The 13,069-nt window shown below is 35.8% G+C and overlaps 1 protein-coding gene across 1 annotated transcript in view; it reads left to right on the forward strand.

Moving 5' to 3' along the window:
- The window catches only part of LAMA2 (laminin subunit alpha 2), a 625,852-nt gene that overhangs the window by 274,874 nt on the left and 337,909 nt on the right, over nucleotides 1–13,069 (forward strand). The window contains 2 exon segments of the mRNA XM_044676961.1: nucleotides 2,381–2,482; nucleotides 4,864–5,075. Coding sequence (XP_044532896.1) covers nucleotides 2,381–2,482; nucleotides 4,864–5,075 — 314 coding nt within the window.

Here is a 13,069-nt window from a genome sequence, read left to right on the forward strand (position 1 = left end):
ACCCCTACACAATAACAAGACTTTTTTAAAAGTCTTGTAAAAACAGCTTTAAATTTCTCTTTTTCTGGTACATCATTACTGAGCAAGAGTGCTCAGTTTGAACAAATCCATGGTCTGAAAATTGGGAGGCTCTTACTAATAGAACTGAACTTTTCATAAAGAGTCTCCCCTCATTACTCACAATAATGCTGAGTGTGATCATACCAGGACATATTTATCACTTTAAATATAGTAGAGAAATACAATGGGATTATTTTGAAGAAGAATAAGGAAAGGAAGAAGTTCTCTGAATTTGAGAGCCATACTAGAACTTCATATAATGAGTTCTCAGAATCTATTCCACTATATAGGGTTTTTTTTTAAGTGTAAAATGTCTTCTTAATAAGCCATAAGATGCTATGTTTCCAGTCTCTGTGGATCAGCCCTGAAAACAATCAAAGCTTTCCTCTTCCTACTCTGGGCATTCTCTGGAGTTGCTCTCTGGCCAGCAGTCTATCATAAAGTCACTAAGGCAACTACATAGATCTGTGTCTCTGAGAAGAGTATAGAAGAAACTGTAGAATACAAATCAGCTCCATTTTGTCAACAACTTTATTGACTGTGGTGCAATGAAATAAACGAAGTCACAGTGGTTCAGCATTTGCCTGGAATTTTTTTTTCCATAATTACAATTTGAACTCCTGTCCTAAAACTATTTTTTTTCCAGGATAAGGTCATTGTCAGGGTAGAAGAAAAGAAAAGGCGGGTATATAATAGCTGACATAGTTGTCAAGGGCAAGGGACAATATTAAAAAGCTTTATGTAATAGGATGTAATCATATTCATTTGAACTAAACTTCTTTGACTATAGTAGAGGAAAGGAGATCCTTCCATTTTGCTGTTTTGATGGAAGTTTCTCATAATATAAAATTCACTGCTGCATTTTCATCCTTTCTTGACCTCTAGTATTTCCCAGCTTATGATCTATGTAAGCTGTCTGTCAAGTGAGTAGACTGATGTTTTCTTTGAATAAATTCACACATAACAGAGAGAGGCAGTGACCCTCAGGAATTGGTAGAATTCCTCTTCTTCTTGTTCCCTAGTGTTGACACAGTTGCTTTTCTGATAAGAAATTCCAAAACTCAATCTGTAGAATAATAAGAGAGCAAGATCTGTGTTCTGTTTCTTAGCATTTAACTTATTTCAACAATTCTCTGATTCCAGAGAAAATAACACATGCTTTATGTGTATGTCATGATTAGAATTGTTCAGTGTAGTTCACAAAAAGAAAGTATTTTCATCCACAATTCTAGCTCCTACAATCTTCTTTTTGGAAAGTGATTTTTCCTTGAAATGGTGAAATATTTTTTTAAAGTTCAAATGTTTTCATAACCTATCTCATCACCTTTTTACAAAGCTATAACAACTAGTATTTATATATGCTTTATGGTTGACAAAGCACTTTACAAATATTATCTCATATTATTGCATAACAATCCTGAGGAACAGGTACAGATGAGAAAACTGAGACAGTAAGAGGGGAAGTGATTTGCGTAGGATCACACAGCTAACCAATGTTCCACCTAACTATACAGGTTCATAAATTTAGAGTTGGAAGGGACTTCAGGATCTATCTAATCAAACCATATTATTTTGTAAGCAAACTAAATCCCACAAAAGTATAATGACTCATCCAAGGTCACACAAGTGGTAAATAGTAGAGCTAAGAATCAAGCCCAGATCCTCTGAATTGAAATCCAATGCTCTTTCACTACACAATGCTGTATCTATCAGGAAAAGTTAAGAATAGGGAGACAGTAACTAGCTACATTTTTTTATTTAGCATATTTAGCCCTATCATTATTTTAAACATCCTTATTATATTTTAAGATTCCTGAGGATAGGGACTAAGCATCAGTTCATCCTTGTATCTATAGCTTCTAGCAAAATGTTTTGTGCACATTATGCTCTTGATAAGTGTTTGTTAGATTACCATTCCTATTTAAATTAATACACTGAATTCAGTGGCATAACCTGTAATTCTTACTATTTAGATCGCTTGCACTGAGGAGTTCTGAGCTCCATTAGGGATAAAGATCAGGTGTCTGAAACAATTTCTAAGCCCAACATCAGTATAGCGATGGGGTGGGGTCAGGGTACTGGGCACCAGGCTACCAAAGAAAGGATAGACTAGTATCTATGTTGAAAACTGAGTAGGTCAAAACTCTTGTGTCTACTAGCAGTGGTATCAGGATCAAGAGGGCCAATGCCCTTTCAACATAAGCAAATTAAGGATATTTATTCTAAATAAAAATAAAAATGTTTAAAAACCCACAATGATCTATCTACTTATTGTCTACTCAAGCATTCTATAAATGTTTCATTTTATCCTCTCTTACAGGTGACAGCAGCTGGAGGGCAATTGAAATTTACTATATCTTATGACCTCACAGGAAAGGAAGAAGATCTAGAAAATGTGCTGCAGTTCATGGTCATCCTAGAGGTAAAACATATTGTGTGCCATTGATTCAATATAACTGTTTCTGCTATCAACTCACTTAGTAGTTTAGGCAAATGTCTTATCTTAATTGTAACTTGGTCAGCTTGATATTAAGTTGCAAACTAACAAGAAATCTTGGCGAAGGGTTTCTCTCTCTTTCTCTTTCTCTCTCTCTCTCATACACACACACACATGCACACACGCACACACATGCACACACACTTGTAGTACATCTCTGTGACACAGACCTAAGATACTAATGTCCTCCTTGTATCAGAAGATCTTTAGGCTAAGACATGCCACAGTTGACAAATTATAGTCATGAAAACTCCATGACAGTTTTGCAAGAGCTCAAGTGTTAGTTACAGTGTCTGGGAAAATTCTGATTTGAATAATGATATTCTTCCCCTCTAACTTCTTCCTTTGTTTCTCCCTGTTTGGCCCTTTCACATTCTGATTTGAACTGTGCTGAAAACAAATGGAAATGGACCATGCACAGCCACTAGGATGAGAGCAAAGATTTGACTGCTAAACCTCTTTGACTGGGTGTGATGAATGTAGGAGGTCATAATAGACATGAAGGATTAAAGCCATTTGTGGGTTTATATGAGTGTTCTGGAGCCATCTTGAACCTGCTGATTATTAAATTTTCAGTGTGAGCATTTATTCCTTGAAAATTATTTTAGATCAGGGTTTGATTTAATTTTCTTAACCATCTAGACATGAGAAAGGTATGTAAAATGTTAATAATGCAGAGTGAATTTAAAAGTATCATGTATACTTTTTTTTTAAATAATTGGTTATCATTTACCAGCATATCCCTGAGCTCACCTATCCCCAGATCTCCTGTACACATAGTATTCAGAACTGAAGGCCACCTTAGAGGATATCTCCAAATCCTTCATTTTATAGAAAAGGAAATTTAAGCAAAGTGAGGTAAAGTAATTTTGCCCAATCAAGCTACTCTCATTTCAAATATAACACTTTTCCCATTATTTCTAATTACTTCCACATACCTTCCTTCTACTGACCCACATACATTCAGACATAGTATTAGAGTTATAAGATCATGGATTATCTTAGCTATGAGGCTAGTAGGGACCTCAGAGCCATCAGGTGCAAATCCCTTTCTTTATAGCTGAGGAATTGAAAGATAGAGGATCATTGAGTCACTTGTCTTAGGTCATCTAGTGTGAGATCCATATTTCCCTGATCCTATAGTAGGTACTGGATATCTGAACTGGAATTTGATTCTGGATTCTCTAACTTGAGAGTTAGCACTTTGTTTCACTGTACCAAACTGTCTTCATGAATTGGGACCATGATTAAGACTTTTTTCTCTCACTATTCCCTCTTATATAGTGGAAAGAGCAATAGATGAGAAATCAAGTGATTTGCTTCCTTTGCTACTCTAGTTGTATGAAATTGGGTTAATTGTTCCATATCTGTGAGCCTCTATTCTCATCTATAAAATGAGGGATTCAGACAGAGGGCTTTTGAGTCCCATTCTAACTTTACATTTCTAGGTTTCCATGAGTATGTTCTCTTTACTACTATATCTTGGCTTCCTTTGAGATGAGTGGAATTCTTTAGATGTAATATATTGAAATGATTATTTATTAAAAGAATGAAAATCAAGAGAAATGTCTAACTGCAATAAATTGGTTGGTCAAAGAATTCTTTCTTGTTGCAATGCCATTAACATTTTGTGAACCTTAGACTCTTAGATATTCCTTAGATTTCCTCTGGTAGAATTATGATCTGTCCGTCTTTTCACTGAAAAACTAGAAAGATCTGAAGTATATGTTTTTTGGATGCCTCTTTGAAAACACGCTGACTTCCTACTCAACTCATTTGTATGAAACTGGTTCTCTGTCTCCTACAGTCACATAGTATAGCAATAGCTTAAATAACAAAAAAAATTCAATGTTTTGAAATTGCTTTCACTTCCCCCCCCAAAAAAATATGCCACAATCTTTACTATTGGGTTTCACTTAGGTTAATATCAAAATTATTTCAACATTCACAACATATATAATAGTCAATGGTAAGTGAAATAGAGAAGATGTTTGTTGAAGAAATGTGGAAAAAACATTCCGAACTGAAAACATATAGCATATAGCCTAGAGTTAGAACTGGAATGGATCTCCAGAAAAGTATTTTTTCCTTCTCCTTCATTTACAGATAAAACTTAGAGAAGTTAAGCCACATCCCAAAGGTCATACAGCTTGTAAGTGGTAAAGCTGGGATGTGAGTCCAGCCCCTCTACAATCTAGCACTACCTCCACTAGACCACAAATAGAGATACTCTGAAGCTGTCTCTATAAGTCAATGGTATCCTTACCGCTCTTACTCTAGGTTCATTCTTTACATTAATTTTGTAGGGAAATGACTTACGAATCAGCACACCCCAAGAAGAAATCTACCTGTCACCATCTGAAGAATATCGTCATGTTGTGTTACTTCATTCAGAATTATTTAATGTGCACGGCACTGGATCTCAAGTCAGTAGAAAGGAATTTATGACCATCTTGGCAAATTTAAAGAGACTTCTCATACAAGCCACATACATCCTTGGGATGGATGCCATCTTCAGGTAAAAGCAGGAACTACATTTTGCAGTCTTGCCATGGGTACAATTTTATATGGGAGCTGTTCTTAAACATTGGATCTCTGGGGCCTTTGTTCGATATGTCCATACATGTTTAAGAAATATTTTAAAGTGATGGCTTGAATTGCAGGAAGGTGCTTCTGTTATTATTTTTAAAGGTAACCTCCCAGAATTGCTTTGTTTCTGAAATCTTCAATGCTCATAGTTCTTTCTCATTCCTTTAAAAACCACCAATGTTGGATTCCTAAACTAAGAAATGTTATATTAGGAAACAATCTTTCTTTATGGTGCTACTGTGGAACAGATTTATGTTTAATAGTTTATAAATTGTGTCTTGCTATTAACCAGGTCAAAATTTCTGCCAAATAACCTATTTTCCACAAGGAGAAATAGAAGATTCTCCCATTTTAAATCTACAAGTCCCTTTATAAAAAATGTAAGAATGGTCTAATTTTTGCCTGTTTCTTTTCTTGGAACTTTTAAAAAATTCCATTTTTCCAGATTACATATAGATACATTTTTAATAATCATTTTATGACATTTTGTGATCTATGTTTTCTCCCTTCCTCCTTTCTATCCTAAAGGACGAAGTTTCTACCTCTTTCAAAAAGTCTCTAACCCTATAAAATATAATTGGTTTTGCTTTCCAGTTTTAGAATAATGACATTTTTTTTGCAAAAATTTCAAGTCAAATTGAGTTCTAATTGAATCCCTTCCTCCACACTCACTTGACTCTTTTAGCAAATAGGAAAAGATCTAGTGGTCACTCTCTGTTCTGAATCAAGGATAAGTCACATAATCAATGATGGCCAAAACCTGACACTTCATCCTCTCTGTATAGTAATAAACACAAATCCCATCCTTACATCTTTATATGACAGTCACACAATAATGTTATTAGACTTCTGATAATTATTCTTCTATAAAAGACTTTCCTGATAACATTTCCCTCCCTATACTGCCTGGTTTCCCCTTCACTTGTAATATTCCTTCTAAGTCTGTTCATCTTTCTGATCTTCCTAAGCAGAGAACAACAAATTCTTTGGTAAAACCATTGCCAGTGAACTGTCCCTTCAGAGGTAGTTGTATTATTTGACTGAGATGCCTAAAGGACAAGAAAAAATATTTGGGAATTTTTTATCTTTATTCCCATTTAGATAAGAGAAAATGTTAGCATTTCTTGGCCAGGCAGAGAAGTCTTTCAGGTTCAGAAGTGAATGACAAGAGGCAGCTAGGTGGCTCAGTGAATAGAGGACCTGGCCTCGAGGTGTGAAGCCCTGGGTTCAAATCTGGCCTCAGATACTTCCTAGCTCTGTGACCATGGGCAAGTCACTTAACCCCAATTGCCTAGCTCTTAACTACCCTTTTGTTTTAGAACCAATCATAGTACTGATCCTAAGGTGGAAGGTAACGGCTTAAAAAAAAAAAGTAAATGACAACTATCTGGACAAAAAATTGTAAAGTAGGGAGGGGAAAGAACACATAATTTTTTGTCAGATAACACTTCAAAATCATGGATTTCTTTGAAGTCATCTGAGTGAATGACATGTTCAACAGAGTTAGTTAAAGTGGTAGCCCCTGGAGACAATCCAAGTAAATGACTCCTTTGTGCAACTCCTGTTACCAAATGGTACCCCTGGGGTTCCAGTTATAAAAAGGGAACACTGAGTTTTGAAACTGCTACCCACTTGAGGTGAGCTGAGAGGTAGCATGGCTCCCATTGTGGTAGGCTTGTTATATTTTATTTATCTCTGATCTGCTGGGCAAATTGAGTTGTGTTTGTAAAATATCACTTGAAGTGATTGCAACTTCTCCTGCACAGTAGGCTTCAGACTTGCTGCAGAGTTCTGTGAAAACACAAATAAATGAGAAATGCTCGCCAAGAATTAGGATACCTATGAGCCCCCTCTCTAAACCTCTATCTTGAAAGGTACCTATATTCCTCCTGATATAATCATTAGATAAATTAGTGAAATCAACATATAGCATTCATAGGAGTGTTTTCTCTCTGATATTTTTCATTCTTATATTATTCGAATATTGACCCTGGGCAGGAAATTTAACTGGTTTCATTCATACTTTCCTAACTAGTAAAAATGTAGACAATTTTAATTCACATGTTAGAGTAGGAAAAAGGAGCTTAATGTGACCTAGTTACTTCCTCCTGATCCCTTAGAAATAATACTTACTTGTGAATCTTGAAATGTAACTTCTGCTCAGTTAGTTAAAAAGTATGGCTAGAGCCCCTTCTGTTTGGGGGATACTGAAGTTTGCTCCAAGCCTCATGCTGATCTTCACTGTTTGAAAATAACTACGGAATGGTTTCAAAGAAGAAAACTCATAAAATGGTAAACTAGCTTATCACAGAATCATAAATTTAGGATTTATACTGTAAAGGAAAAGGAAGGAGGGAGGGAGAGAGGAAAGAAGGAAGAAAGCTTACAGTGTGTTGAAGCATACAACTCTTCACTTTATTTCCTTCATTAATTTTTCTCTATTATAAGCAACATGTATCTTCTTTCACAACATGACAAACATAGAAATATATACTGGATGATAGTACATGTACAACCTATATCTTATTACCTATGGACTTGGGGAAAAAATGAGAGGGAGAGAGAACATGGATTGAAAAATGTCAAAAAATGATCACTAAAATTGTATCATATAATCAGGAAAAAATAAAATTTTTAAATAGAGTTCACTTTGGTCTCCTGGAAAGAAGATTCCTTAAAGGGAGGGACTGAATGCTTTAGGGTTATCGAGTCTCCAAGAGTGAGCAGAAAGATAAGGGAATTTACTTCTGCTTTGATGAAACAAAATAATAACTGAAATTTACCCCATGTTGTAATTAGACCTTATCTCATTATGGAATTGAAGCTATTGTTTTGAGAATTTAACAAACCCAAAAATGTTTTTTGTTGGAGAGAGATTTTCAGGGTTATGACTTGTTTCTGTCTATTTTGGTTCTCTCTTGCTCAGTGCAAGTGCCTAAATTATAATACTCTAAATTAATAAAAAAATTTCCTGGTGGTCTTGTGCCTTTAAAAAAAAAGAGCTTATGGTGCACCAGGTACTGTGCTCTAGTGCTAAGTGACTTGGGAATATTATCACAATTTGTTCCTAAGTAAGTACTATTTGTCCCCTCCTTACTGTTTAAGAAACTGAGGCAGGCAGAGGTTATATGATATTCCCAGGTTTTCACAGGTAATAAGTGGCCGATGTCAAAGTTGAGCTCAGACTTTTTTGAATCCAAGTCCAGCATTGTATCTATTCACCTAGCTGCCTCTCTAAGGCCATCCAGTTCAACACATTTCCCCATCCCCTATTTTGTAGATGAGGAAACTGAGACCTGGTAAGGCTAAATGGTTTTCCCAAGATCACACAGCTAGCAAACAATGGCACCAGGATTTGAACTGAGGTCTTTTTTGTCTCCAGAACTGTGTTTTTTTCCTCTTGTGCCACATTGCCTAATATGATTTTGTGTGAGTACAAAAAGAAGCTTTGTAAAACACAAATTATTCTTACGAATTGTTATTAAATGACATTTTTTCAAAACAAAATATACACGAATTCATTCATTCATCCCACAAACATTTAAACCCCTACTAGGTGCAATGAATTGTGCTATGCACAAGGATAGAACCTGGTACATACAGATAGAGACAAAGATGAAATGATTCCTTAAACTCCAGGAGCTTCCTTTTTTAGTGGAGGAGAGGGAAGGGAACACAAAAGCTAGTAAATAAATACAAAATAATTAGAGGGAAGGGCACTAACAAGGAAAGGAGAATGAAGAAAAGCCTTATGTAGTAGATGATACTTGGTCTGAACTTTGAAGAAGCTAGGAATTCAAAGAGGCAGAAGTGAAAAAGGAGTTTATAGAGTTGGCAGAGGTGTGATAGGAGAATGGAGGAATAGGTATGACAGCATGTATAAAGCAATGGAGATAAGAGCTGGATTGTTCTATATAATGAACTGCATGACCGTGAGTAGCACAAGTTGAATCCTATGGTGCCTAAAGGGGAGTAATGTGCAAAACACCTAAACGTTTAGCTATCATCAGAATAGTATTGAAAAATACTCTGTTCTCTTACTTTTTTTTAAACCTTTACATTCAGTCTTGGAGGCAATACTATGTATTGGCTCCAAGGCAGAAGAGTGGTAAGGGTAGGCAATGGGGGTCAAGTGACTTGCCCAGGGGCACATAGCTGGGAAGTGTCTGAGGTCATATTTGAACCCAGGACCTCCCGTCTCTAGGTCTGGCTTTCAATCCACTGAACTACCCAGCTGCCCCCTATTTTCTTACTTTTTGAGATAATTTTATCAGAGAAATGGTTTCCCTGTTTTGAAGAATTTGGCTTTTTTCTCTACTACTTTGAATCACAAAATTAACTTCAATTCTTCAAGGACAGGGACTGACATGTTTTCTTTGCCTTTCTTTGTAACTCTAGCACTTGGCACACTGCCTGATACTTAGTAGGCACTAAAAAAAATGACAGACATTCTCCAATTAACAGTGATAATACATGTCTAAATATGATAAATATGTTCAGAAGGAAGTCAGATAACTATCATTTGAATAGTTATCAATGAGAAAGGTTTCTCTTATTTCTTTGAGGTAATAAAAGGCAAAATTAATACTCTATTGCCTTGCTACGAAGTCTAAAAGAGAGTTTAAAAATTCATTTAACTTGTCTAAGAGCAAATAGTGTTTTGTATATATGTGTAAATAGGTGTGTTTGTGCAGATTTACAAATAAGTAGGGGTATGTACATGGGTACAAATACCCTGTTATTATCCAAAGCTTCTAATCAAGCCATAAGTGTGTCTGCAGATGACAAGAATTTGATTCAGTGCCCAGTATATTTAATATCTATGTAGAATGAAGAGATATGAGAATAGGAATGGCAGTTTGATGGTGCTATTTCTGAAACTTTTGGAATATATTAAGCCCTTAAGTGTGCAATGACCCAGATTAATTATAACAATTAAACCAATTTATGTTTTTCAAACTATAGAAATAATCTGAACTTTCAAGTTCAGTTCTCAGATGAATATTGCCAGGTGTGAAGATTTTTATTAATACAGGATTGAGTTTCAGTTAATGTGAATAAGAGAAAGCATCAAACTAAGGTAATGCCCCAGGAGCCTAAAGGAAAAGCTTTTTTCTTAGTGAGGAAATATGCCCACTTACCTTTCCATACCTTTAATAGTGCAATAAAATCAGTTGAATGTGTTTGTCATGTGAGTAGTTGCAATTTATTCAAGATTGTATACCTTGAACAATGATAATATACACAGAATATATAACTAGAAAAAGATCTTTAATTCAGCCAAAATTGGCCCTGAGCATTCCTTATAAAGTGCCTAACATCCCCAACAGACCTTTCGAAATAAAAATCAAAGTGGTCTTATTTTTTTTACACTAAGTATAAGAAACAATGGTGAGACACTTAAATTTATTGAATAACATTAGAACTGTTAAGCATCAACCTAGTAGTGAGGGAAGTAAATTGTAGAGCACTGTCAGTTCTACCACAAATAACCAAATTGTTATTGATGATCTCAGAGAAGTCAAAATATCCTGGAGTCCCCTGAAAGATTAGATTTATTGAGGCAGTCATTTGCTTATATCAGGTCAATGAAAGCAGACAAGTATACTGTACAACAATGATCCTTATAATTGATGCAATATGCTGGTAGCTAATGATGTATTTTAAGGTCACAATTTCCAAGTAATCTCCATCATTCTCTTAAGAGTAGTGACTTTTTATGATTATAGAATTTAACTGAATCTGTTCAGTCAGTTCTTCAAAAGTCACCTATCTGTGAGTTGCTGGTATTAATTAATATTATCTTCTGTCTTAATATCAGTTCTAAGATAGAAAGGCATCAAGGGCTAGGCAATCAGAGTTAAGTGACTTGTCCAGGGTTATATAGCTAGGAAATGTCTCAGGTCCTCCCAATTCCAAGCCTGGTGCTCTATCTGTTGTATTACCTAGTTTTTCCTGCTGAAAATAATATTCATTATTAGAGCTGAGATTCCATGGAGCAAAAGGACTAATATCCTTGGTAGCTGTAATATAGTATTGGCTTGTCAGGATGGCAAGAATGCTTTTTTTTTGGGGGAGGCAATACATTAGATATATCTTTAGCAAAGGGACATGGCATAGTACAAAAAAGGCTAGATTTTGGATAAGGAAGAACTAGGTTCAAGCCTTGTGTCTGTCACATAGCCTTTCAATGACTCTTTTAGGCCAAAAAGTAGAATTGAGTTGCTCATCTGCACCAGTGGAAAGAGTTTCTACATAGGAAGTACCCATAGATATGAATCCCACTCACCTCCTTCCCCCCCAAAAAAAAATTCTTAAAGTTCAGAGAATATCAAGTGAAAGACAACAATAAGGAACTCAAATAAAGGAATCTTCCTGACTGACAGAGATAGGATTGGAGAATATCTCTATTATTCTTATGCTTGATAGGTGGAAAGTAGATTTGGTAGGTCATAAGAAAAAAATATTTAGAACAAAAATAGGAGATTTTCTAATCCACAGAGGCCTAGAGAGGCTCAGTGATTTGTCCTAGAGTCAGTCAGGTGGCACAATAGATAGAGTTTGGTCCTAAAGTAAGGAAAATAGGTACTTCCCAGCTTTGTGACACTAACCTCTTTGTTTCAGTTTCCTCAACCATAAAATGGGGTTAATAATAGCAACTACTTCCCAGGATTATTGTGAGTATCAAACGAGATTACTGAAAGTGCTTGGTGCAATGCCTGGGACATCATATAATAAATGAATGTTTCCTTCCTTCATTGACCAAGATCATAGACATATAATCTAATAAATACAGGCTTAAAACATAGGATAGTTACTCTAACTCCAACCCAGTGCTCTTTCTAGTACCCCACAATGGTTTTAAGTCAATTTTTGCTTCACTTAGCACGAATAAGTTGTTATTGTTCAGTTTTCCATTCCCATAAAAGACAATGCATTTTCTATACATTACCATCACTTCTAACATTGGTGCTGCAATACTTTATGATAAGCAATCTTCCATCATTACTGTGAAGTAAGGACCTGGAAAGGAGGGATTATGTCATTCTTTATATTTGTATCTTCAGTCCTAGCATAATACCTGGAACTATGATAATGGGTATTTAAATTCTTATTGACTGACTGACTGATTCCCTATGTATTTTCTTTCATATCATCTTCAAGTTTCAAGGTGGAAAAACATTCAGGTTAGTTAAAAGGTCTTGGGAATGTGATGGAGTCTAACATCCATTGTTCCTTTAAAGAGGACTTTTTCAAAAGGAACCTATTTAATCTTTTGCAGTAATGTTTGTCATCAAAAAGTTTGTTTTGACCCAGTCTAATAATAGATTTTTTCAAAATTTTAATCCTCCAACTAAGTTGGTCTCCATTTTTTGGAAGTCTAAAGAGAAGAATAAGAATCATCTTTTCTGGGCCAACCACTCATGATCAATGTGTGATGTAATGGAGGGTTTTCATGGATCTTAACTATTACTATTTGTGGGTTCACACTGGGGTGAGAGAGACAGGAATGACAGATGAACAGGACCAAACAAGGTAGGGAGACCAAGTTTAACTACCAGGAGGTTATAGTTACTGGAAATGGCAGTTAGGCTCCAATAGTCACTCAGTCCACCTAGGCAAGGGCCTATGGAACCAGCAGGCAAAAGACAAAGGTTTATAACAGTTTTTAATCAGGGACTACAAGATAAAAGATGGGAATTGGGATTCCACACTTACAAGCTAAAGGCAAACCATAGGGTCAGGGGAAGGACTTCACTACACTAAACTAAGACCTAAGCCAAGCAATGCCCAGAGAATAACAGGACTAGAATGGGAATTCTCAAAGTAGAATCCAGAGATGTTTTCAAGATGCCAGGAACCAACTCCTCCAGAATTGATGGTCCAAAGCAGCCCAGTAGGGAGAGGAGTCTACAAGCTGTC

Source organism: Gracilinanus agilis, chromosome 4, assembly GCF_016433145.1.
Source record: "Gracilinanus agilis isolate LMUSP501 chromosome 4, AgileGrace, whole genome shotgun sequence".
In the NCBI taxonomy this organism is placed as follows: domain Eukaryota; kingdom Metazoa; phylum Chordata; class Mammalia; order Didelphimorphia; family Didelphidae; genus Gracilinanus; species Gracilinanus agilis.